Below are 25,224 nucleotides of genomic sequence, written 5' to 3'. Positions count from 1 at the left end.
GGTATATATAACATATGCTTTCCTACTTAGAAAGCGTCATGACTGCAAGATTTAAAACACACAATGTGAACTGTAAGAGGTATCTCTCTCCTTTGGGAAATGTGTTTTAGGTCAATGTTTTAATAGCATGCAAATACTCAATTGAGTTATTCTACCATTTCAAATACTTAAAGCAATCATTGGTAGTGATGGGTTAAAACTGCGATGGTCTTGCAGGAGTTAGCCAGTGGGAGGGTCCTCAGCTGTTTTTGGATGACTTGTGTCTCAGTTACAGAGACGGATTACACTGGGTCACTATGAGTGTGCATTGAGTTGTCCTGTGCATTTGCATTTGTGATATTCGGTCATGTCACAGGTTTTCAATGCGATTCATTCCCACGTAGGAAGAAAATCCTATTTGTATCCCAGTCTGTGTCGATTCCTCTTGCGGTCCCTGAGCAGCTCAGCACCCAGAAATGCGGCTGGAGAGGGGTGAGTGAGAGAGAGAGAGAGAGAGAGAGAGAGAGAGAGAGAGAGAGAGAGAGAGGAGGGAGGAGAGAGAGAGAGAGAGAGAGAGAGAGAGAGAGAGGGGGGGAGAGAGAGGGAGAGAGAGAGAGAGAGAGAGAGAGGGGGAGAGAGAGAGGGAGAGAGAGAGAGAGAGAGAGAGAGAGAGAGAGAGGGAGAGAGAGAGAGAGAGAGGGGAGAGAGAGAGGGAGAGAGAGAGAGAGAGAGAGAGAGAGAGAGAGAGAGAGAGAGAGAGAGAGAGAGGGAGAGAGAGAGAGAGAGAGAGAGAGAGAGAGGGGAGAGAGAGGGGGAGAGAGAGGGGGAGAGAGAGAGAGAGAGAGGGGGAGAGAGAGAGAGAGAGAGAGAGAGAGAGAGGGGGGGGTGTGCGTGTTGTTGTCAAAATAGTATATAGTTCCCCCGATGATTACCATTTGTTTCGTTACTTCGCAATACGATTTAAAATTGTTTTTTTTGTTTGTTTTATAATAAAAGGAGTTTTTATAAAGTTTGCGGGAGGAAAAAGTATTTCAGTGGTTTCATGAGAATATGAGGGAGATGGTATATTTGTTAGGGCTCGATTTTCTAAAAAAAAAAAAAAAGAAAGAAAGAAATAATGATGTTGGTAAACTTCAACCTTTCAATATATCGATTTCATGTGTTGTACAATATAAGAATAAAGAAAAATGGCAAATGTATAAAACTATCCAAATTTCAGTTCAATTCTGTGAAGTGTCTTTTCACAAGGAAGATACTATTCATTTACTGCTAGATTATTGTCGTTAATTTAGTATATAGATCAGGGGTGGCTAACCTTGGTCCTGGAGAGCCACAATCCTGCAGGATTTCCAGGTCTCTCTTAATTACCAATCATTGGATACCTTGAATACAGGGACATTTGCCTAATTAAGACACACAATTGGTTGTTTGGTTGGTTATAGATCATTTCTATATCACTGTATATTACTCTTGTAAAACATATGTACACTACATGGCCAAAAGTATGTGGACACCCCTTCTAATTAGTGGATTTAGCTATATCTAATTAGCTATTTCAGCCACATCCATTGCTGACAGGTGAATAAAATCAAGCACACAGCCATGCAATCTCCTTAGACATTGGCAGTAGAATGGGCCTTACTGAAGAGCTCAGTGACTTTCAGCGTGGCACCATCATGCCACCTTTCCAATACATGTCAGTTTGTCAAATTTCTGCCCTGCTACCGCTGCCCCTGTCAACTGTAAATGCTGTTATTGTGATGTGGAAATGTCTAGGTCAGCCCTGAAGTGGTAGGCCACACAAGCTCTCAGAACGGGATGGCAGAGTACTGAAGTGCATAGCATGTAGAAATCGTCTGCCCTCAGTTGCAACAATACCTACCAATTTCCAAACTGCCTCTGGAAGCATGGCCGAGCAGCCGCATTCAAGCCTAAGATCACCATGCGCAATGCCAAGCATTGGTTGGAGTGGTGTAAAGCTTGCCGCCATGGGACTCTGTAGCAGTGGAAACGCGTCCTCTGCAGTGAGGAATCGCACTTCACCATCTGGCAGTCCAATGAATAAATCTGGGTTTGGCAGATGCCAGGAGAATGCTACCTGCCCAAATGCATATTGCCAGCTGTAAAGTTTGGTGGAGGAGGAATAAAGGTCTGGGGCTGTTTTTCATGGTTCAGGCTAGGCCTTAATTCCACAGAAATTCTGTCCATACAGAAATGGTTTGTTGAGATTGTTGTAGAAGAACTTGACTGGCCGGCACAGAGCCCTGACCTCAACCCCCTCGAACACCTTTGGGGTGAATTGGAATGCCGACTGCGAGCCAGGCCTGATCGCCAACATCAGTGCCCAACCTCACTAATGCTCTTGTGGCTGAATAGAAGCAAATCCACGCAGCAATGTTCCAACATCTAGAGGAAAACCTTCCCAGAAGAGTGGAGGCTGTTATAGCAGAAAAGGGGGGACCAACTCCATATTAATGCCCATGATTTTGGAATGAGATGTTCGATGAGCAGGTGTTCACATACTTTTGGCCATGTAGTGTGTTTTCCTGAAAGAGTATCAACAAAAGTGTTAAAAATCAATAATGTCTGCAAATCTCCAAACCCCTCTGCTTGGTTCTGTAAAAAGGGTTCAGTATTTACACTTACAAAGTGTAGGTGGTCAGTTGGAAAGGATTTATATTTGTAAACAAGAGCCAGTCATTTTGGAGGCTGTCGAAACTTGCTCTTCCTGAAAGTAGTAAAAGCCTCTTAGTAATGGTACAAAATAATGAAAATTAATATACATTTCATATGTGAAAATGGGACGTTTCAGGATCCAGAAGCTGGGCTAGGTCAGAGGTATGTGTCTACATAATCTACATAACCCCTTGCCTTCTTTCCAGGGATGGCGGTTCTCAGAATTCCCTGGGGAAGCGGTGGAAGGACAATGCAGAGACCGTGGTCATCGGGGGAGGCTGTGTTGGAGTGAGCGTGGCCTACCACTTGGCCAAGGCTGGCATGAAGGATGTCGTGCTCCTGGAGAAGTCGGAGCTCACCGCTGGCTCGACCTGGCATGCTGTAGGCTATTTACTGAAATATTATGGCGATAATTGCATTAATAATGGTGAAATTTATATGGAGGGAAAATGGGAAATTCCATCTTGACACTGTTGTAAGTCAGTGAGTCAGAAAAGATGTTGAGGGTGAAAGGTACAGGCCTCTGCGTATAGCTGTTGAATATCTGTCATTATATTGCAGTTTGTAACCCTGATAAAAGTGATAAAGAAGCCAGTGAGGTGAATTGCTCTTCACTGTGTAATATGTGTAGGAAGTACAGAAGGGACTCGGTGGAATGGATAGTCTAGTTACAGAACAGAAATTCCCAAGTGCTGCTGTAGTGTTATGTGTTTGTTCAGTTTACACTCTCTCAGTGCTGAAAATCTTGAATTCAGCCTTCATCTTTACATACATTTTGGTCAGTATTTTTTGCTTTTCTTCACTGTCCAGGCAGGCTTAACCACTTATTATCACCCAGGGATCAACCTGAAAAAAGTTCACTACTACAGTCTGAAGCTGTATGGGAAACTGGAGGAAGAAACTGGCCAGGTAAACTCTTCCCTTCATAGGGTAATGGAGGTGTTGGTAGCCTCCTTATCCAAACAGAAATTACACTTCAAAACTGCACATAAGAGTTTTCAAAGACAATGAAAGACTATAGGCCATTTTCTGGATGTCTTGTAGCAGGTCAGAACAATTGACTCATCTGTCCAGTGTTAGTTTTTCTAAAGGCCAAACAGAACTCATCATATGTCATTAAATGTTTTGGTTCCCAGTATATAAAGCTGGCAGATGTGGACTAAAATGCACCTTGCACCTATCTATAACTGGGCTAAGCATATCAACCAACTTTCACACCAGGACACTTTGAGACAGGAGGGGATTTTAGAAATGCCTTTAAACAGACAGACATTAACATTTAAACCAGGCGTTGTGCTGTTGCTTAATCAAGTCCTGTTGCACTGACAACTAATAAAGGCTGAGTGTTTTTGTATCACTGTATTCATCTTTCTTGCTTGTTTAATGCTGACCTGTTTTCAATGTGTGCAGGCGGTGGGGCTTCACAGGCCTGGTAGTGTCCGTATTGCGTCCACGCCAACCAGAGTGGATGAGCTGAAGTATCAGATGACACGCACACACTGGCACCCCACCGAGCAGTACCTGATTGAGCCTGAAAAAGTGGAAGAGCTTTTTCCTCTACTGAACATGAACAAGGTGGGCACTCTTCACGATTCACGATTCACCCCTGGTATTTCATTACTAATTCCATCACATTCTGAAAAATTATCGATATCTACCTGCATGCTGTACATGACTTTTCTGAATACTCTGGGATAAGCGCTTTATCTGTTGTCACCTGTCATCTTGTTTTCCTCAGTTCTTATGTGAATGATTTGAAGTTTTGGTAGCTGGCACCTCCACCTTTGAGTTTGGGAATGGTCTGTTAATATTTTTTAAAGCCCTGAACTAAGGGAAACGCTACACAACCGTACCTATGTCTGATTCAGGATTAATTCTCCCAGAATCTGTCCTTCCAGAATGGTGTCATGAAAAAGCTATGTATTGGTGTAATCCCTCTCAGGTGCTGGCTGGGCTGTACAACCCTGGGGACGGCCACATCGATCCCTACTCTCTCACCATGGCTCTAGCAGCCGGGGCCAGACAGCACAGGGCTCAGATTTACAACCCTGCGCCAGTCACAGGCCTCTCTCCCACCGCTGACGGGAAGTGGAACGTGGAGACGCCACAGGGGACGATCAAAGCCAATCGCATTGTCAACGCTGCAGGTGTGTGTATTACTCATTCCTCCATTGCCGTGGAGGAAAGTGTACTGCAGTGACCTTATACTGTGGCAGTGCCCTCCTGTGATTCTAGCAATGATGAATACCATGTGCTGGCTGTGACATGGTTCCCCCCATGCCTGGACATCTCTTGGTGTTTGAGTTTCTCTCAATGGTCGACCACAATTGCCCTTTTCTTCACCTAGTTTCCATTTCTATTCCATTATTGATTGGAAGAATGAAGCTTTCATGTAGTTCATTGTCCAGCTGGTTACCAATTTTCAGGCATTTAGCACCAATAAAACAAGTAGCATGACTGTCCCCGCTATATTATGAGCATCTCCTGCACTGATGTAACCAGATTAACTGAAATATAAGAAACATCGACGCATCGTGCTCGTTTGGTGTCCATTAATAACTTAGTGATCCAAGGATCCTATCCAGTCTATTTTTTAATGTTCCCAAATTGTCAGCTTCAACCACAACACTGGGGAGTTTGTTCCAGATTGTGATGACTCTGTGTGAAGTGTCTCCTGTTTTCTGTCTTGACACTCTGGTTGGCTAATTAGTGTGTTAAAGTGACATCCCTACCCAGAATTCTGTTTTTTTTGGGGGGGGGGGTTGTCTGGTGAGAGAATACATTACTTTAATTTATTAATTGGTTTTCCTGCAAATTATTAACACTCCCAACCTGAAGTGCACAAACACTCTGTGTGAGTGCAGTATGTAAATGAGCCCTACTGCTTCAGAGATCCAGTAGAATTCTTCCAGATGTGCTCATTTGGAACCGTTTAGAAACCTCACATTCTAAAATGCAAAAAAAGCCTTCAGGAATACGAATGTACAGTATATATGTATTTCTTAGCTCAATCCAAAATACTTAATTGGTTACCTTCCCTTCAATTGTTTTTATTTATTAGCAGACGCCCTTGTCCGGGGGGATTTACAAAACATAAGAGCATTATAGAAGTGCAATACAATCTAAAATTAGAGATCAAACCTAGTACAAATTATAGGTTCAAAATGACGTAAGTGCATAAGAAAATATAATTGCAGTCATAGTTAATAGCTCAGGGGAGTACTAGCAATGTAAAAACTAGCTATACATTGAAAACTAGATATAAAGTGCAATTTAACAGGAGAGCTGAGACCCACAGGGGAATAACAGCTAAGTTACAGGAACAGTCTGAATTGGTGTGTCTACAGTAATCGCCGGAAGGTGCTCCGGGATGCTGTCCAGACTTCAGTGGGAAGGTTGTTCCACCACTTAAGGGCCAGGGATGAAAAGGAGTGGGCTCTGGAGGAAGGGAAGTGGAGAGGAGGCAATAGTCTTCTGGCGCAGGAAGATCAGAGTGGTCTGTAGGGGATGTACGGAGATATCCTAGGTTCTTAGTGTCGTAGATTCCAAGGGGATTGAGATGGAGACATCAGCAGAAGGTGAGGAGGGGGAAAAAAAGAGGAGATCAGAAATGGAGAGGTTGAGCTTGAACAGGAGGGGGCCCAGGATGGAGCCTTGGGGTACACCTGTGAGGAGAGGTTGAGGTGTGGATGAGGAACCTCGCCATCACATGGTAGGTTTGGTCATTGAGGTAGGAGGAGAACCAGGCGAGAGCAGTCCCAGAGATTCAGTACTTCTTCAGCCCACATTTGTTTTTCACTTTCAGTAGCTTGTTTTCTAAAGTCTGTGTTTGCATTTGGGGAGCAAATAAATTACTGGGATTAAACCAGTTTAGATCTGTGAAAAGCATAGAAGTGCCCTTGGCTTCTAAAACAGTTTGTCCTCCACTTGCTCAGATAGGCACCCTGCCAAGACCACTGGCCTCTCTGTGTGCGAAATGTGTTTCTGTGCAAACTTTGACCCCAGACCCTCAGTACTGGCTTTGCACAGAATTGCTTATTTCTGTGCTGTATCACCCTAGGTCACATTGGTCTGTACCAGGATTGTGGGGGCAAATATTCCACCGTTATGGTCTTTGTTTATAAATGGGACAGAAGTCAGTTTGCCTGTGTGTCCTGTATTGCACACTTTTAAGAGCCTAGTCCTTTTGTTTCTTTTATTTTTTCTGCACTGTCCTTCGGAAAAAAGTGCCACAAACAAAATAAGTCGGGTAGAAACACAGGTTTGCTTGAAATGACAAACTGAGGTGATTCAGTACTGGAGGACTTTTGCTCAGAAGGCTATAGGTGTTTTTTGCTGACGAAGTTGTGAATTCTCCGAGCTGTTTTCAGACTATTTAAGGACTTAGTATATGTAGTAATTATCTTTTGAGGAGAAAAGGGCAAGAAAGCAATTTTACTCCTTGGCAGCGTGTGGTGTCAATCAACATGCTTCTGATGACATCATAGCAAAGGTTCTGTTTGGCATTATAGCAAACTTTTACTGCCTTACGAGAACAACCCACAAGCCTACCACCCAATGTTGTGCCAACAGGCATATGAGACTGAAGACAGCATAGAGGTAATGTAAGATAGAAACCTGTGTTAAACCAGTGGGTCTTCGTCACTACAGTCTCAGTTTTCTGCGATTGTCTCTGCTGTTGGTGATCATTCAGAGTCAAATGATGGATAGCAGGAAAAGGCTGGCAGGTGAGCAGTAATGAAGGCAGGCTGTTGGTTAACTGTCAGATCTGGAGAGGCTTATTTGCAGTACAGATATACTGCTGTATGAGTATAAGGTGATCTGGGGACTGATCTACACAGAGAGAGCACTGATAACTGCCAGTCTGTAAACAAGCTTACTCCCTTTAAGGGCCCAATGACTCGCCTGCTGTCAAGCACAAGATCAGGCTGTTAGTGTTTGTTTGTTTTTTTGCTTTAGAGAACTAATTTTTGATTGGATTGCCTTGTGAAATAGGTAGTGAACAAATACAGGAACACACAGAAACATAACAGGGTTAAGTAAGGACATTTCTCAAAATAAATCATTTGCTTTCACTTCAGCTGCAGGTTACAGCTTCAGCCGTTAGGGCAGTTTTATGTAACCCCAAACCTGAACTACCGGGAGGGTTAAGGATGATGAAAAAACCAGACAGACATTGAATGAGACACAAAAGGCTTCAAATGAAGTCACATGGACTGCTTTAAAAATGATGGCACCCATCAATTTTTTGTAACACATTAGCTCCTCTACAAAAGTGACCAAGCATTCATGCCAAGACCAATTGTGCCCTGGTTCACTTAAGAAGAAAGTATTTCTGTGTCAAGCAGTCACTAAGTGTTGCTTAACCCATGTTTAGTTTGTCAGTTTGACCTATTTTCTAATTCTGGCCAATCCTAACATGCCACGGTGTCTGTTTCAGCCAAAATCTAAGGGTTGTTTGTTTCACAACCACCTCTTTGCTAAATGTTAACTTTCGGCTGCTGGATCTCCCTGGGGAGCCCATGCACAGTTACAGCAAGTTTGTGCAGCAGCTTTTCCCTGCTCTGTGCAGATCCTGCACATGTTGATAAGACATTGGATCTTTAACTGCTGGAGCAGATCATCAATCTGCCTGATGCGTGAACTCCCTGAACTATTTCAGGAATCACAACACATGGAATCATTTTTAGGAAGGAAAAAAAAAATTTTTTCATGAAATGGACAAGCCAAGGTTCCTTTCAGTTTAGTAACTGTCTGAATGCAATGCCAAATCGGAATCTGTATCCTGAAACAATATATTTGTCCGTGGGATAACCCGCAAATGACACTGTTGTTAGTAAAGTGTAGATGTAATAAAGGCATTAGCCTTCATGTTTAAGGAATATTGGAGCAGAGGGAGGGGTTGCTGATGTGTCTGACATAGTAAAGGAGACCATGAGAAAGTCAGGTAAATTCCAATTAAAGTTGTCTTGCCTTTGACATTGTTCTTCAAGTTTTGCTGTTTTTGCAAGTTTTCAGCTTTTTTTTCCGCCTCATGCCAAGAGCAAATTAGTTTCAAATGACTAATTCTGATCAGCCAGGGACTCGCTTGTTGTTCGTGTTCCAAGTTGTTTTGTTGTGATTAAATGATAAGTGAGCTTCTGGCCATTGAGCTGAGGCCCGTCTGAATTTTTCTTTGAAGTCTATCTGTCCGTTTGCTATAATTTGTTTCCCATAATGCAAAGTATTTATTGTTTATCTGGACTAAACTGAACTACTAGAGCTTCTTTTCAATGTTGACTTTCCTTTCTGATGTAAATGCAAGTCTGGTGTCCAAGGCTACTCAGTGACCATCAGCCTAGACATACTAAAGACAGAGTAGTTAAAGTACCACATAGTTTTTCTAAATCTTAAGAATTTACAGTTTCCATACCTAGAGTATGTGACCATGATAATTAAAGTGGCGGAAAATAACCAGAAATAACAACAAATGTGGTGGGAATTATTGAACTAGCCATGACGAGAAGCGTGTTCTTGTCTAAGACTCTACAATTATGTTATACTTTATTATGACTAAAGATCCCCTGATCACTCTACCAGTGTAATAAATTATTAAATTTTACGTGGAAGGTATATTTATTCAATCTTAACAAGTATACCACAAAAGTGTTTCACACATTTATAGATTTCCATTGCTGCCTCAGCACATTCATATTTTTGCTAGATGTATCACACACAGCCATGTGCTATCTGACAATAATCCATATCTTTGCAAATGCATCAATGTTTTCTCAGTCTTGACACATCAAAAATAAACACAGCATGCTAAACATGTGTATGCTGCTGATGTCTCATTATCTGGGCTCCCTCTGCACCAGAGCTAGTGTCCCCACAGTGTCGCCAATGGGCAGACAAACCGGGTGCTTTGGATTTACAAACTCATGAAGTGATGCGTTCCTCTCCGCCACTCTATTACTGCCAACATTTACAACCCCCACCACTGTGTAAATGACACATGCACGTAAGATGATCCTGAGGTGCTTGCCTGGCAGTTCTCTAAGACGGCAGAATTTCTCTTTCAGGATCTCACGCCTGCAGCTGTTGCTTCACAGGGTGGGAGTGGAAAGCCAAAAAATACTGGGCTGGATTCCCTCTGCAATCTTGCTCTGATATCCTTGTTCTGTGTGTCAGATGTGTCCGACCGTGTTGAGGGACCCAGGCAGTGTGTGCAGATCTAGGCATTGTTGCCACACTACTTTCACAGCCCTGGTTGGATACATTAAACACGGTGTTGCTCTGTTGTACACATGAAAGTCATTGCCTCCTCAGCTGGGCTGATTTGATGTTTCCTACATGGTGCAAATTAAAAACCACAATTGTGCAAAATAGATACAATAATGTGCAAAAACCGTGCAGAGCCCATTCAGCTGGGTTTATTGCATCACCATCAGGGCTGTCCCTGTCCACTAAAAACACAGGCAATGAGCAGAGACTCCAAGGTTATGGTCATTGTCATGGCCTCGCTGGTGTGTAAAGATCTTGTTGACCTCCACAGGTTTGAGTGCACCCTGCGCTGGGAGGCCAAGACCAATATCTCATTTCAAGTCTGCAGCATGTTGTCTCCCCAGCTGCCCAGTGAAAAGCGATACAGTGTGATTGTTGAATTGTGCTTACAGCTTTTGGCAGAAATAGCACAAGTCAACAGCTGTGCCAAGCAGTATTCGTCTCATCAACCAGAACTGGTTCCTACGAGTTGCTACCGGTGTTGAAAAACAAACTGCAGGATTCACGTGGTCACTACAGAAGCACCCCAGTCTCCAAACTGAAACCTGTACTGTCTGGCTAAAGAGCAGGCTGTGTTGTTCTACTGTCCCTTACATGGGCAAGATGGCTGCAGTGCACATTGCTTCAGAGAAAGTGTTACAACCATGATATATAAACCTTATAAAAAATTCATTTAACATCAATTAAATAGTTATTTCATTTCAGTGATGCATTTCTGTGGGCTGACAGTGATCTGTAAATAGAGATTTTCAGTGCAGATTGTGAAAATATTTTACTTCTAATATGGGTTGATAGAACTTACTGCTTAGAAATAAATGAAAAACAACAACAAGCTTTGCTTCGGTATAGGAAAAATTGGAATCTGAGCACTTTCTGAAAGTTTGAATGAGTGTTTGTTTTTATTAAGGCTATTAATAAAGTCCCATGAGGAATCTTATCACCCAACACAAAGAAAACTGAAATGCCTGATGTGTATTGAAACTAGTCAGCTGTCTGAGGCTGAAACTTTTCACAGTAAGTGCACAAAACTCTCCGGTCCCAATATACCCCTTCTCCTTGTTGTTCAGGATACAAATCCAGGCTGCCAAGCGGTTTCATCATTTATAAAAAATAATGTCTTCTTAAAAAGGGAAAAAGCTAATTTGTATGTAGAGCTATTTATTCCAGTTTTGTATTTGTTATACTAATGCTGACCTGTCTTTGTATCAAACTGGTTTCCACTGAGTTCTCAAATCAGGTGTTCATTAACCGGGTTATCAGGAGGAATTTCACTGAAAGCATAAATTAAGTTTGTTGTGCAATTTCAGCAGATTTAATTTTAGTCCTTTCACCTTTTACAGCCCCCCCTGAGCTAATGACTACTGTGAGGTTACATAATGCATAGACACATGTGCTCCAAGTTGTCTTTTTCACAGATGACACCTGGAGACCAGAATGTATACTGCAGATATTTAATGTTACCTATTGAAGTGTGTGCAAGTTGATTAGTGTTATATCATTGTCACAGCAAATAAGTTCTGTAAAGCACCCCGTTGTGTGTCGATTAATGCAATCAAGGCACCTTTGACAGGATTTGTTATGCGCTGCTTGTGAAAAAGTGTTTTATTAATGGAAGTGTGACAATTTTTCAGCTCATAGCTCTTTCCATCAGTTAATTGTTATTCCGCTAATACATACAATACCACCAGGAGGAGGTGAAGGTATTCTTTCATCTTCCCGTTCTAACTTGTGACTCCGCTGAGGTGGTGGAATGGAAACTTCATTTCAGAGCTGCTGTTTCTCGCTGAGCGCAGAGAAGCTGGTTACCCCAAAGATCGTAAGAGACCATTGTGTTTCTCTCACACCGGACGTTAGGCTTCTGGGCCCGAGAAGTGGGGCAGATGATTGGTTTTGAGCACCCGATCATTCCCGTCCACCACCAGTATGTGGTCACTGCTACTGTCCCTGAGGTGAAGGCCCTGAAGAAGGAGCTGGCAGTGATTCGAGACCTGGAGGCCTCGTACTACCTGCGTCAGGAACGAGACGGCCTGCTGTTTGGGCCCTACGAGAAGCAGGAGAAAATGAAGCTGCAGGACTCCTGGGTGACTGACGGCGTCCCTCCAGGTAGGAATGCAAGCTGTTTTTGAAGCGTCTAACATCTCTCTCTCTGTGCGGCCTGCAAAGCCTCCTGCTCAGGACTGGTTTGCCTCATCTATGTACCACTACTCGTGGGCATACCATTTCCCAGTGGTTGAAACACTTTCTGCTCCTCTTTTAAGCACCTGTAAAATATCTTGGGTGGATAGATGTGGCCAAACTGTATTCCCTTCTTCTTCCTGCTGTATTTTCACTGCACAAGGATGTTGTATTTTGTCTTTCACATAATACATGAGCATGTGACTGCTGTGGCTGTCCAGGCAAAAACACAAACCAAAGTAAAGAGAATTTTGAGGGAATTGAAAGGGAATTGAAGATTGCGGTTGTATCTTTAGAAATACTAGTTCAACCCACTAATTAGGCAGAACACAATTTAATCGGTAGCAACAACTGTAACATCCTCTGCAAGTTGCTCATGTTGCTTTTTAACGTAGGCTTTGGGAAGGAGCTGTTTGAATCGGACCTGGACCGGATCATGGAACACATCGAGTGGGCGATGGACATGGTTCCGGTGCTGAAGAACGCTGACATCATCAACACAGTGTCTGGCCCCATCACATACACCCCCGACCTGCTACCCATGGTGGGACCACACCAGGGAGTTCACAACTACTGGTTGGCCATTGGCTTTGGGTAGGTGTGGATCTTTGCAGAAGCAAAGAGACAAAATCAGAAAGAGGTTAATGGTTTTCCTGAGATCCCAGCAATTATTTTGGCTCGGAATCTCCTCTTAGTATAATTAACTATAACTAAATACTACTTCTGCTACTGCTAATAATGATGAGACGATTGTCTACTTTTCTCAATGTGACTTTATTCAAATAACATCGGGGTGTAAAATCAGGTGGCATCCCATGTAAATGACCCTCCAGCTGCTTTACATCATGATCACCAACTTCAGTGAACATATACACAAGTTGGATCAGACCAATTTAAGACTGAATTTGTGTATTTACACATTTAAAATACATTCTTTTGTATATCCTTTGATGAACTGTAAGTCACCCTGTGGGTAAGGGTGTCTGTTGAGAAGTAAACGATACCAAATTAATTACAAAGTGCAGAGAGAGTTGATCAAACTTGGCAACAGATGCCAGTAATTAGTTCATACAATAACAGTTCCTCCTCGCTGGTCACATGATTGTCTGGTTGGTGGTGTCTGCTGCAGGTATGGAGTTGTCCATGCTGGAGGGATCGGGAAATTCCTGAGTGACTGGATAGTGAATGGAGAGCCCCCCTATGACCTGATAGAGACTGACCCCAATCGCTATGGGAAGTGGACTACAATCTCCTATTTGAAGGACAAGGCCCGGGAGTCTTACGGGTACAACAACATTGGTGAGTTAACCTGCACTTGTATTCTTAAGACTTTTTCTTTACAGATGCAGTTTCTGTCCTTGATATAAAAAGCTGATTTAATATTTCTACCTTCAGAACTTTCCCAGCTGACCAGATTACGTTTTGGGCCACATTGTAAATACAGTGAACACAAATTTGAAGATCAGGGGATTTTGCCACAGCTTTGTAAAATAAAACTATAAAAGTACTTTTACATGGGTACATTACAGAGAACAAAAACAGACAGATGGCAAAATACAGAAATTAAAAAGTTCAATAGAATGTGCTTTGGTTTGAATCAAAATGCCGGTGTTTCTAACATATGAAAATTGCAGATCTTTCTGTACAACAGTCAGATAACAACATTATCAACACCATGTGATTGGGGTGATGTTTCTGCAACAATCTTCTGATGTCATATGTGTCCGCACATGCATACAGAAACACCCTCACGCCACACTGCTGGAGTGAGAAGTGTTGGCTTGATGTCAGTAGCACATTCAGAACTTTTACATTTTTTTCATGAGCTCTATGGAAAATGTCTTATGAATTTCTTCCATCTGAGCTGCAGGGAAGGAAAATGAGGAGTGAGTGTTGTGCACCCCTTTCTCCACAGTCGGCTACCCTAAGGAGGAGCGGTTTGCAGGGAGACCCACAGAGAGAGTCAGTGGTGTTTATGACATCCTGAAGCCCAGAGCCTCCATGGGATTCCACGCTGGCTGGGAGCAGCCACACTGGTTTCACAAACCTGGTGATGATATCGGATACAAGTGAGCCAATCTGCAAATAAAAACCCCCATCATAAAACTTGTGCATAAAACTGTTTGCAGCGTTTGCATATCATAGAACAAAACACACATTTGTATTGTATGTATTTGTTTGAATCATTCTGCTTGTGGAGTTAGTAGTGTGGGAGCTGCCCAATGGCACTGGTAACCTCGGACACAAGGGCATCCTCTCTGCTCTTTTCAACACCTCCCTTGGTGGGGATTCAAGAAGCTTGTATCTTGAGTTCGGGACCACAGAGAACAGAGCCCAGTGCAGAGTTGCTCTTGTATGTCAGAGACTAGTGAGGGATAAACACAAAGCAAAGACGACCAAAGCAAAACCTTTTTTGTTCATGTATTCTTCCCACCATCTTAACCCAGTTGCCCAGTATGGAAAAGCTGGAACAATCTTTTTGACCTTTCTGGGCATATAGCCCAGTTTTTAAAGAGAACAAAAAAACACTTGTTTATCTGTAGCTTCCTTATTTTATTATAATTTAACTTTGCTCTTTTACCAGTTTATAGGTTTCTTTACCTATTAGTTTGCTGTATCATGGGTTAATCTGGAGTGCAGGGTGTTTTGAGAGTTTTGGAGAGTGCACAGTGCAATAAGGGGTAGCTGGGTGATATCTTAGGAATGCTTTGGAGTTAGCCTTGGCCGGGGAAGACCGCAAAGTATTTGGACTGTGTGGTGTTTTGTGTTGTACAAGGAGTTCAGTTACACACAAGGAATCCAAGAAAACACTCTTATAAGCAGGCTGAATGTCTGTTTGCGTCAGTAGCTGGATTATATTCCCTTTGTAGCTTCACTAAGCAGGAGACTCTGTAATTCTTAGTGGACACACATTCACAGGAGGATACAGTAAAATCTACAAATGTATCTAATCCAATTTACAAATGTGTAATGTTTATAATGTTTTCTAATCTAGTATACATCTTGTTTTAGATGGAAGGTGAGTTAAAACATCATCCTTTCACTTGGTTTGTAATGTTTGGTATTTAATGCCAGATTAAATTTGTTTTATGAAAATGTGACGATGTGCTTCATCTCCCCCTGCTGTCAGACCCAGTTTCACACGGACAAACTGGTTTGAGCCGGTGGGGCGGGAGTGCAGCCTGGTGATGGAGAAGGTGGGGGTCATTGACCTGACTCCCTTTGGGAAGTTCATTGTCAAAGGAAAGGACTCTGTCCAACTTTTGGACCGGCTCTTGGCCAACGTTTTACCAAAGGTATGTGTTTGTGCTTACTCACACCTTGGGATGAAAACAAACAAAACAATAAAAGAAAACAATTTGTGTCAAAGTTAATAAATTCAATTTGGTTTTACTGACTACTTTTTTCCCCTGCCTGCCCCTTGATTCAGGTTGGTGTAACAAACATCAGCCACATGCTGACTCCCAGAGGCCACGTTTACGCTGAGCTCACCGTAACTCAGCTCTCACCGGGGGAGTTCCTACTGGTCACAGGCTCCGGCTCTGAACTCCATGATCTCAGGTCAGGTCGTGCTCATAGGCTGTCAAATCCTCATGCCACTAATCGAGCGGATTACTATTGCAACACAGAGTTAAAAAATAATGAGTTCTCTTCTGGAATCTGCAATTCCACAACTGGCCCTTGATATGCCAAGAAAGAAAAACACCCCTATCTTACACTCAGGGTAGGAACTCAAACTGCAAACACACACGTGCGCTCACACTCACTGTTGTGTCACTGTGAGTGTTTCACAAGGAAACTCATGTGGTACATAAGCTTTAGGTCGAGGGCTAAGGTGGATTACTCGAGACTGCAGCAGATTCTGGGCTTCGCACGGGTGTTGCTCATGCAAAACCCAGAATGTGTTATTTCTTTTCATGATGCTTTGTTAATCTAATGTGAAGAGGGCATGCAAACAAAAGGACTTCAAACACAGAGGACTTGCAACCTACTGCAGATAAGATTTAGATGATCAGACATTACAGAATGGATGTTGCAAAGGAAGTGAAGTTTGGAGATTTTGCTGTCTGTTGTTTCTAAACCATATGAAAGCAATTGATTAACAGTTGAAATGCTTGACAAATGTTTTTGGATGCAGTTTCAAAAGAAATGCTTTTAAAATTGGAAAGAACCTTTATTTCCAGGTTTAGAATAGTCGCATATGTCACAGCAGCTGTACATTAAACCCGATCCTTGTTTTTGGTCCAGCATCTTTTTAGTTGCATATTTTATAGCAATTGCGCATACCGTAGGAAACAAACTATGCAAGTGTCATATAGCGCCATCTAGTGCCTTCATGCTGTAACTATTATTACAGTGTAAGCTTGTTATTAGAAACTGTTGCTTTGTTTCTTGTAAGTTGCTATGTACATTCTGATAGTCTGTAGCAGAACAGAAAATAGCAATACGGTCCACTTTATCAGACGGCTGCAACTCTACACCGATAGTCTCACACAGAGACTGCTCTTGCCCGGCCAGGTGGATTGAACAGGAGGCACGTGCAGGTGGGCACAATGTGGACATAGTCAACGTCACTGATGACATGGGGGTGCTGGGAGTCGCTGGGCCCAGTTCCAGGAAGGTTCTGCAGAAGCTCACCGGCGAACACATGGGTGACACTGCCTTCAAGTTCCTGCACTGCAAAGCCATGGAAGTCGCCGCCATCCCTCTCCGAGCCATTCGAATATCGTACACGGGTGAGAGAGCCGCCTCGGCCTCCTGATCTGAGGCCAGCTCTGCACTCCTCACTTTACTTCCACCCATCCATCTAAACTGTAATATTCAAATCTATTGTATTCAATTTCTATGGAAAAGCGTGCCCTTCACAACAGATTGTCATAGAGTGCTTCACACATTAAGAGAATAAAAACATACAAGGATGGAAATAAACCATAAATCGCAAAAAAAATTCACAGAACATAAAATAAAAGGAAACCAAAAGTAACATCATCCAATATATCTTAAATAAGTTGCCAAAAACCTAAAGGTATTCGAATAGGTCCCAGGAGATCCCCCTGCAATGAGTGAGCAAGACCTGAATAGAAATGCTGTATCTCTCTGTATGGACTGTGACTTTGCTGCAGGTGAGCTGGGCTGGGAGCTGTACCACCGACGCCAGGACACTGCCACTCTGTACCAGGCCATCATGGCGGCAGGGCAGGATGAGGGCATTGACGATTTCGGCACCTACGCCATGGGCTCTCTGCGCATGGAGAAGGCCTTCCGAGCCTGGGGAGCAGAGGTCCGTGTCCTCCTCTACACGTTGTTGGTCTGGAGAAAGGACACTTCACGGGGCTGATTGTATCGTTGGCGTTTTCTCGCATCTTACATTCGCATTTTTAAGAACAATGCTTTTCAATTGTATTTGTAATGCAGGGCAGTGAAGTTAAGTAAGGTCTCTCTCCTACTAATACTGTTATTTACTCCTGTCATGGACAACCCCCAAATATGCCAGTCATGTGTGAAATCCACCAGGGGATCTAGAGCCCAGCAGCGGCTGTAATTCCTCTCATACTTCACTGATGCAGAATGCTAGATTGAATGACCGTATTATATGTGATCGTAAGCTGCAAATACTATGAACTTGTACATGTTTTTCCTGCTCCAATTACCCTCAAACCTTACTGTTTACTGATTTTTATTTCTGTTGTCTTTTGTGAACATACTGTCATTTCCCTCACAATTAGATGAACTGTGACACCAATCCCCTGGAGGCTGGCTTAGACTACTTCATCAAGTTAAATAAGGTACGTTGACTTGTTCCATACTAACTTTGTGCAGAAATTTCCCCAAAGCATTAGAACATTTATTGGTCAGGGTGAAACACAATGGCACTTGTCACGACTGCTGTTTGCTGAACCCTCTAAAACAATGTCTAATGCAGTCAGTGTTCTTGCCAGAAATCTCATTCTACAGCAAATGTTTCCGATTTTCCCGCCTCAGTCTGTGGAAATCTAGTAAAGCACTTTATCAGAGCATGAACTGATCTTCATTACACCTGATCTCTCAGCCTGCGGATTTCATTGGGAAGAAGGCCCTGCAGGAGATCAAGGCTAAGGGCCTGCCACGCAGACTGGTGTACCTCACTGTGCAAACTGACAACATTGACCCAGAAGGCAACGAGACTGTTTGGCACCAGGGCAAGGTGAAGACCAGAGCTTTTCAATCTCTGTGGCACAGCTGTTTTTTTTTTCTTTCTTTTATGGTTCTCACAAATGTTCATCTTAATATAGATTGTTGTTTTTACTTATTATAAACATATTTTGCAGTAAAATGTCCAACAGCACACAGCTTGCCTCTGTAAATGTGTAAAAGTAACACAGTTGCGTACTAGTCTTGAAATCAGTTTTCTGCACACAACCAACCTCCTCTTGATTCTTGAATCCATTTATTATTTTTATGTGCTTAATATGTTTCTGATGTTGCTCCAGGTCGTTGGGAACACCACATCTGGGGCCTACAGCTACACCACCCAGCAGAGTATTGCTTTTGCATACTTGCCTACTGAGCTTGCTACAATAGGCCAGAAGGTGGATATTGAGCTACTGGGCAAAAACTACAAGGCATCTGTGGTCCAGGAGCCGTTGGTCCTCACGGAGCCCACAAGAACTCGGCTTCAGAAGAAGAGCAAGAGTAAGGCATAGAGAGGGGGAGGACCAGCCTCAACCACTGCCTGTAGGTCATCAAATCACCCCAACAAATGTCAGTCTTAAAGGCTAAAGACGATGCAGAACTCTGCGAAATTAAGGACTGCGAGTCTGCTTGGTAGGATGAATGGGAGTCAAGTTTTTTGTTTGTTTTTACAAGTAATCTGTGATGTCTAGTATCGGAGATGAGAGTTGGTGATTTGGTTCTTTCCACTTTCAGTTGGGCAAACCAGTTTAGGTCAAGGGAATCTTACTAAATGGATGTATTTTAATGTTAGTCAAAGTTTGAAGAATGTGCATTATTCAGAAAATGCTGCTTAAGGGATGTATTGCCATACCATTTCAGCCTAATGGAACTGATCCAACTGTGAAGTAGTTCATCAAAACATATCAATCTCAGGGAACCAAAAAAAGTCTTAAACTTATGTAATTGAAATAAATTCTATTCACAGTATTGCACTTCTTGCAACTTTTTTTAATTCAACTAACTGATTTCTTTTAAAGATGTATAAGCTATATTTACATTTTGATGTACATTTTGATGTTTTGATCATTTTTACTGAATTATGTGTTAATAAAGACTTATAATTAGTCTTTTTATTTATAAACAAAAGAAAAGAAATACAGGAAGAGGAAAAACGAACTACGTATCTGAAAACTTTTCCATTTTAGCACCAAAGCTCCACAAATCAACCAATTTCTCAGTATGGTGAAAAGTGAAATAATGTGGTGCACCATGGTAATATATGGTAAAGTGTAGTATTGTATAGCATGGTTAACTCTTGGTAAAAACACGGTAAAGACGTGGTGTAAGTGTAAAGTGTAACATTAAAATATGATAATGTGCTGTAGCATGGTAAAAATCTGGTAAAGTATAGATACACGGACCACATGGGCCAAAACTAAACTTGTCCAATACAACACGCCCCCCGGAACTGAAGGCTCCACCTCTCCCTCTGTCTACCAATCAAACGCGAGTACAGGCGCACCGAGGCTCCACCTCTCCCTCTGTCTACCAATCAAACGCGAGTACAGGCGCACCGAGGCTCCACCTCTCCCTCTGTCTACCAATCAAACGCGAGTACAGGCGCACCGAGGCTCCACCTCTCCCTCTGTCTACCAATCAAACGCGAGCACAGGCGCACCGAGGCTCCACCTCTCCCTCTGTCTACCAATCAAACGCGAGTGGAGGCGTGGCGATCTGGCCTCTTCGTACACAGATGCAGTACCGGTTTCAAAACTTTCCGTGGCCGCTGCAGCGCCGCACACGCGTTTCCACTGTGATTCGCTCATTAAGATCTCATTAACATGTGAACATTGTTGTGCACATTTCGGCCGTGTGAGACTGACTGTATCTTAAACGTCCGCGGTGACGCCGTGTGCTTTGCTTCCTTTCCGCGGAGGAGCGATGGAGGCAGCGCAGCGCACTTCACTGCGGCTCTGTGTCGTCTGCTTGGCCAGCTTTGTCCAGTTTTTGCACGCAGGGGACTTTGCCACAGAGCCGCCCCATGTTGTGTTTATCCTGGCCGATGACTTGGGCTGGCACGACGTGGGCTTCCACGGCTCCGAGATCAAGACCCCCAATATCGATGCACTTTCTAGCCAGGGGGTGAAGTTGGACAACTACTATGTCCAGCCATTGTGCACACCGTCCAGAAACCAGCTCCTGACCGGGAGATACCAGGTGAGCTTGGCCATGTTTGAAAATGCTGTAAAAGAGCGCATCTTCCGCAGAGTGGCGAGTCGGCGCAGTCATGTGACGTGTCATGTGATCGCTTTTCTCTTGGCGTCCCAGCATTTCCATTTGTTTGAAAATGTTCGTTTTGTTTTTACCGCCATGTCGAAAATTGTATTTTTGCATACATCATGACACTTATTGCTATTTGTATAGTTGTTATTACCAAGAGAGAAAGTTCTGCAAGTAAGCCAATGAATCCCCTTCTATAGCCTTAATATTTTGCCTTGGTTTGGGTGAAATGTCCTGCTGAGTGAAATACTGCTCGTTTTGTTTTGCTTACTTTAATGATCGTATAGTATCATTTAAATACATTAAACGCCAATGTGTATACACTCAATCGCTAACAGACATAAATAAGTTAAAAACATAAAAAAGCATGCTTATCCTATGAACGAGAGCAGCAGCATTTGATAGGGTATGGTATTTTGACAGGTCTGCAACTGTGTCGTCCAATTACATTAGACTAGCTTTGCAAGAAAATTGAAACCTTGCACTAATTAAATAAATGGTTTGCGCTACAAAGCAAACATCTTAGTTGCAGCTTCAAAAATTGGACAATTTGACACAAACTGACATTACACATTTGAAATAAAGGCATACATTAATACATTAATTGTATTCCACCACAATGAAGATTTATACTGTGACTTAAAATTGTAGACTTTATGTAGGGGGACTTGTTCCCTTTTTCAAAAAAGGTGAGGTTGTCTTAGCTTGGTGGAAAAACTTTGAAACTCTGATCTTTACTACGGTAGTCATCTGAAGGTGTTTTCATTGTGTGGACCAGGTGGTTGAAGCTGCCTCTCAACATGAGCTAGGATTTAGTATTTTAAAACCTCAGACTAAAAATAAATACTAAAAAAAAGCCTCTTGATTAGCAGAGATCTCTTATGCCTTTAGTCGTTGTTTCTTCCACACTTTGAGTACTTTGAGATGACGTACTGTGACCCAAAACCCAGTTAGTTGTCCAGCTGAAATAACAGAGCTGTCCCTGACAGATCCACACTGGCATGCAGCACGAGATCATATGGCCGTGCCAGCCCTATTGTGTCCCCCTGCACGAGAAGCTGCTGCCCGAGCTGATGAGGGATGCGGGCTACTCCACACACATGGTGGGCAAGTGGCATCTAGGGATGTATAAGAAGGACTGTCTGCCCACAAGGAGAGGCTTCGACACTTACTTTGGTAAGGTCAAATATTTTTCTTCTTCTTCTTCTCCCTTTTTCAAATGGAAATAACTATTAATATGTTTTGGAAAAATGCTACTTGTGTTTTGAAATGGCTATGAGGAAAGACAAATAATTAGTCATGCTTAAGGTACTAAATATGACAAGTGCTAGTCTAATTTTGCATTGGCTCTGTCCTGATTTAAGGAGGACCTTTCACTGCATCTATGTTTAAGCCAGTCGCCCGATGTTTGTGATCTGTGTTTGCAGGCTACCTCACAGGAAGTGAAGATTATTTCAGCCACCAGCGCTGCGCCTTCATCTCGCCACTGAATGTGACACGCTGTGCTCTAGACCTGAGGGATGGGGAGGAAGTTGCCACAGGTTTCCTAGGCCAGTATTCCACTCACATGTTTGTAAACAGAGCCACGGACATCATCGTTAAACACAACCCTCAGAAGGTAGAGTTGTCCTTCTAACCCAGGACATGTATATTTAAATCACATGGTCCAAAGGGTGATGTCACAGAAACATTATAAAATGGGGTAAATGAAATATGAGACCGATTCACCTTGAAGATTTCTACCACACTATCTAACCATGGCTCTTCTAATTGGACAGAGGCCTCATTTTTCAAAAGAGTCTTGGGACAATTTAATGTGAAATGGGTGAAAAGCTAGCAAGCCACACATGCTCTATGGCCTGTGTAATTTTGTAAGGGAAGTGCTGCAAAGACTTACAATCAATACATCAATACATCCCTATGAGCTTTCTCCCAGTTGTGCCTCTTTTCTAAATTGCATGGGTATTCAATGTTTTCGGCGTGTGTATATCCTAATAGACTGGACCAATTAGTCCTGTAATAAGAAGGCGGTAGATATATGAGCCAGCTGTTCATGCAGGTGATTTTCAAAAGCTTTTAGACCCAAGGCTGGTCGCTGCAACAATGTCACCCAATCTCCAGGATAAAATGTCATCCTTTTAGGTTGTCAAGCCTTTGTTGATTAATTATCCTGCAAGAGCACAGTTACCAAGGCACTGTGCTTGGTTGTTCTAATACACCTGTGACTATGAATGTTCTCCTGAAGGACAGCGTGGAGCCGAAAGTGGGAACGTGAAGAATGTTTTCCATTAAATGTTACCAAGTGATTTTATGACTGTTTCAGCTGTGAGACATTTGTATTTTCATTCGCATCTCATTTGACATTTTATAAAATGAGTTCTATGTTTCGTGCAATCACTTTCAAGGTATCCGATTATGCAGGGGTTTGACTTCTAGATGGCTTTGTCATTGTTTTATTTATCTGCACAGCATAGAATTTTATATTGCACTTTATATTTTGGTTATATATTCATTAATTTAAAGAAAAGTTGAAGGAAAAAAAAACAATCCAAGGCCTTCATATCAGCTGGTAACTGCTTAGATAAATACAAGTAGAGTTTGTTTTATTAAACTTTTGCTCTCCTTTCCAATCATGTAACCCAGATGTAACCCAGCCCTTGAGACTAAATTAATGTCAAGAACAATGTCTTCATTTGTTCTGTGCTTTCAATTACTTTTTTTATGGGGCTTGGTACCCACTGCGAAGGACTGCAGTTATACCATTAACAGTATATACCTTGGTGATGTTATCTCGGTGGAACGAGTGTTTTATGTGCTCTGGGTGCTGTGGAGGACGCGTGCCCCTTGTCTGGCAGAGTTCCAACAGGCTGTTCACTTTGTTGTCTTTTTCTGCAGCCACTGTTCCTGTACCTGGCACTGCAGGCGGTCCATGCTCCTGTTCAGGTGCCAGAGCATTACATAGAGCCCTACCACTTCATCCAAGACAGAAATAGGAGGATCTATGCAGGCATGGTGTCCGCATTAGACGAGGCGGTGGGAAACATCACGGTGGCGCTGCGTGCCAGTGGACTGTGGCAAAACACTGTGCTGGTCTTCTCTACAGGTATGTCATTCGCACTTACATTGAAGTACAGGGTTTGGTATTGCAGAGGGAGTTGCGGATTTGCCTCGCATATGAGCCATGTACCCATGGCTGGAAAGGTACCTGTACTTTTCTGTTCCTTGACATTCAAAAAAGACGAGAATGTTCTGTAAGGATGCACTTGTCTTTTTTTCCCCACTACAACAATAACCCTAAAACTGTAGGAAACTGCTGACTGTAAGAAAGTTGGGTTCCTATTTTTTCCAAAACACTTTATGGAAAAGTTTGCTACAGCTTAAATAGTATTTTTCTGCTGCATCTTCCAACCACTCTCTGTGCAATTCTTGAATGTAATGAAATCCATGTTTAGACACCATTTATTTTCTGTACAGCAGTAAAGTGTATTACTGCAACTCTGTTTGGCTCAATTTATGTGGTGGCACCTAAAATACCAATTACTGTGAAGCCACACATGTGAAGAAAGTGTGACACTGCTATCAAAAGAGGAACTTGTAAACTTAACAGTTTCAACTGAAAATGCAACACAAGCTAAACCTTTTCACTATGAAAATATCCAACTCTCTCAGCCTTTCATTTTACAATTAGTAAATAATCATAGCTGCAATAAATCCCACTGCTTTCACATTGTGATCTGCACTCTAGACAGAGGTTGGGTGGCTGTAGAGCTGGCTGCATCTCTTTTACAGATCTCAAATTGCTTAAATCTGGTTAATATTGTTCAGAATTGTATGCTCTTTTATACTAAAGTCTAGGATGTAACCGTGGCAGTTATGTTATGACAGGTGTGAACCTATAGCGTGCTGATGTTTTCGTAGGGTATAGCTGAAGCTCTTACCACTTCCTGTGACATGTTCTGAGGCGGTTGTTGTTTTACAAGATAAACAAGTTGGGACCCTTGTTTCAGCGAATCCTAAGACAGAAACTTCCCTAAAAATGTTTGACGTAGGCTCAGTTTGAAAGATTTCAGATTTCACATGCCCTTTGATAGTAGTCATTGAACTTTTATCATGAAAAGGAAAGGACTACTTCAGTATCGCCTGGACACAAGACCACACAGACTGTGGTCCGCGCTGCAGCACGGTCGCCTCATTGTCTCCTGCAGTGGAAAATGTAAGCTTCCCCACACGTCAGCTTTTTTTTAGTAAACGTGAGCCTCAATACAAGATCCCATAACGAGAGAAGAGCAGTATGGAGATTCTTCTTGATTCTCCATATCAGCCAAAAATCTTCTCTGCATTCCATAACAAAAGAGCAGCTTTTGACTGGAGAGCAACGTACCCAACCCTAAATTTAGAACAAAATTAATTTTAGTATTTTCTGAGTCATGGATTCTTTCACATCCGAGCCCAGTGTCAAAGCTCTATTTCAAGATGCTTCCAAAATAAAAGTCTTGAATTGATGCTTTATTCACATGATATATTGAGATTATTAGTCATTGCTCATGTCTCAAAATAATACAGCCTTTGTTAAGGTTTTAAATTATCCTTCTGCATTCCTGCTTTTTGCTGGTTTCTTTTTATGATTTGGATATTTGTGTGTGTGTGTGTGTGTGTGTATATAATATATATATATATATATATATATATAAATAAAAA

General features: G+C 42.4%; 2 protein-coding genes across 3 annotated transcripts in view; both read left to right on the top strand.

Moving 5' to 3' along the window:
• Nucleotides 1–260: 260 nt before the first annotated feature.
• dmgdh (dimethylglycine dehydrogenase) lies at nucleotides 261–19,233 on the top strand. The gene is made up of 16 exons (XM_066711977.1): nucleotides 261–471; nucleotides 2,862–3,036; nucleotides 3,466–3,564; nucleotides 4,066–4,230; nucleotides 4,598–4,802; nucleotides 11,773–12,021; nucleotides 12,489–12,687; nucleotides 13,223–13,392; nucleotides 14,009–14,162; nucleotides 15,224–15,389; nucleotides 15,524–15,654; nucleotides 16,612–16,829; nucleotides 17,217–17,374; nucleotides 17,820–17,879; nucleotides 18,143–18,277; nucleotides 18,564–19,233. The coding sequence occupies exons 1-16, from the start codon at nucleotides 347–349 to the stop codon at nucleotides 18,774–18,776; spliced, it is 2,622 nt and encodes an 873-aa protein (XP_066568074.1). The 5' UTR covers nucleotides 261–346; the 3' UTR covers nucleotides 18,777–19,233.
• Nucleotides 19,234–19,974: 741 nt separating this feature from the next.
• Nucleotides 19,975–25,224, top strand: part of arsb (arylsulfatase B) — a 40,208-nt gene continuing 34,958 nt past the window's right edge. The window contains exons 1-4 of one of the 2 annotated variants that reach the window (XM_066711979.1): nucleotides 19,975–20,463; nucleotides 21,516–21,702; nucleotides 21,954–22,144; nucleotides 23,422–23,629. In XM_066711979.1, the coding sequence (XP_066568076.1) occupies nucleotides 20,188–20,463; nucleotides 21,516–21,702; nucleotides 21,954–22,144; nucleotides 23,422–23,629 (862 nt within the window). In that variant the 5' untranslated portion in view covers nucleotides 19,975–20,187. The remainder of the gene's footprint in view (nucleotides 20,464–21,515; nucleotides 21,703–21,953; nucleotides 22,145–23,421; nucleotides 23,630–25,224) is intronic. The other variant, XM_066711978.1, reaches the window with a different exon arrangement.

This window comes from Amia ocellicauda, chromosome 8 (genome assembly GCF_036373705.1).
Source record: "Amia ocellicauda isolate fAmiCal2 chromosome 8, fAmiCal2.hap1, whole genome shotgun sequence".
Taxonomy (NCBI): domain Eukaryota; kingdom Metazoa; phylum Chordata; class Actinopteri; order Amiiformes; family Amiidae; genus Amia; species Amia ocellicauda.
The sequence above is the reverse complement of the archived record's forward strand: the minus strand, read 5'-3'. Positions and strand labels throughout refer to the sequence as shown.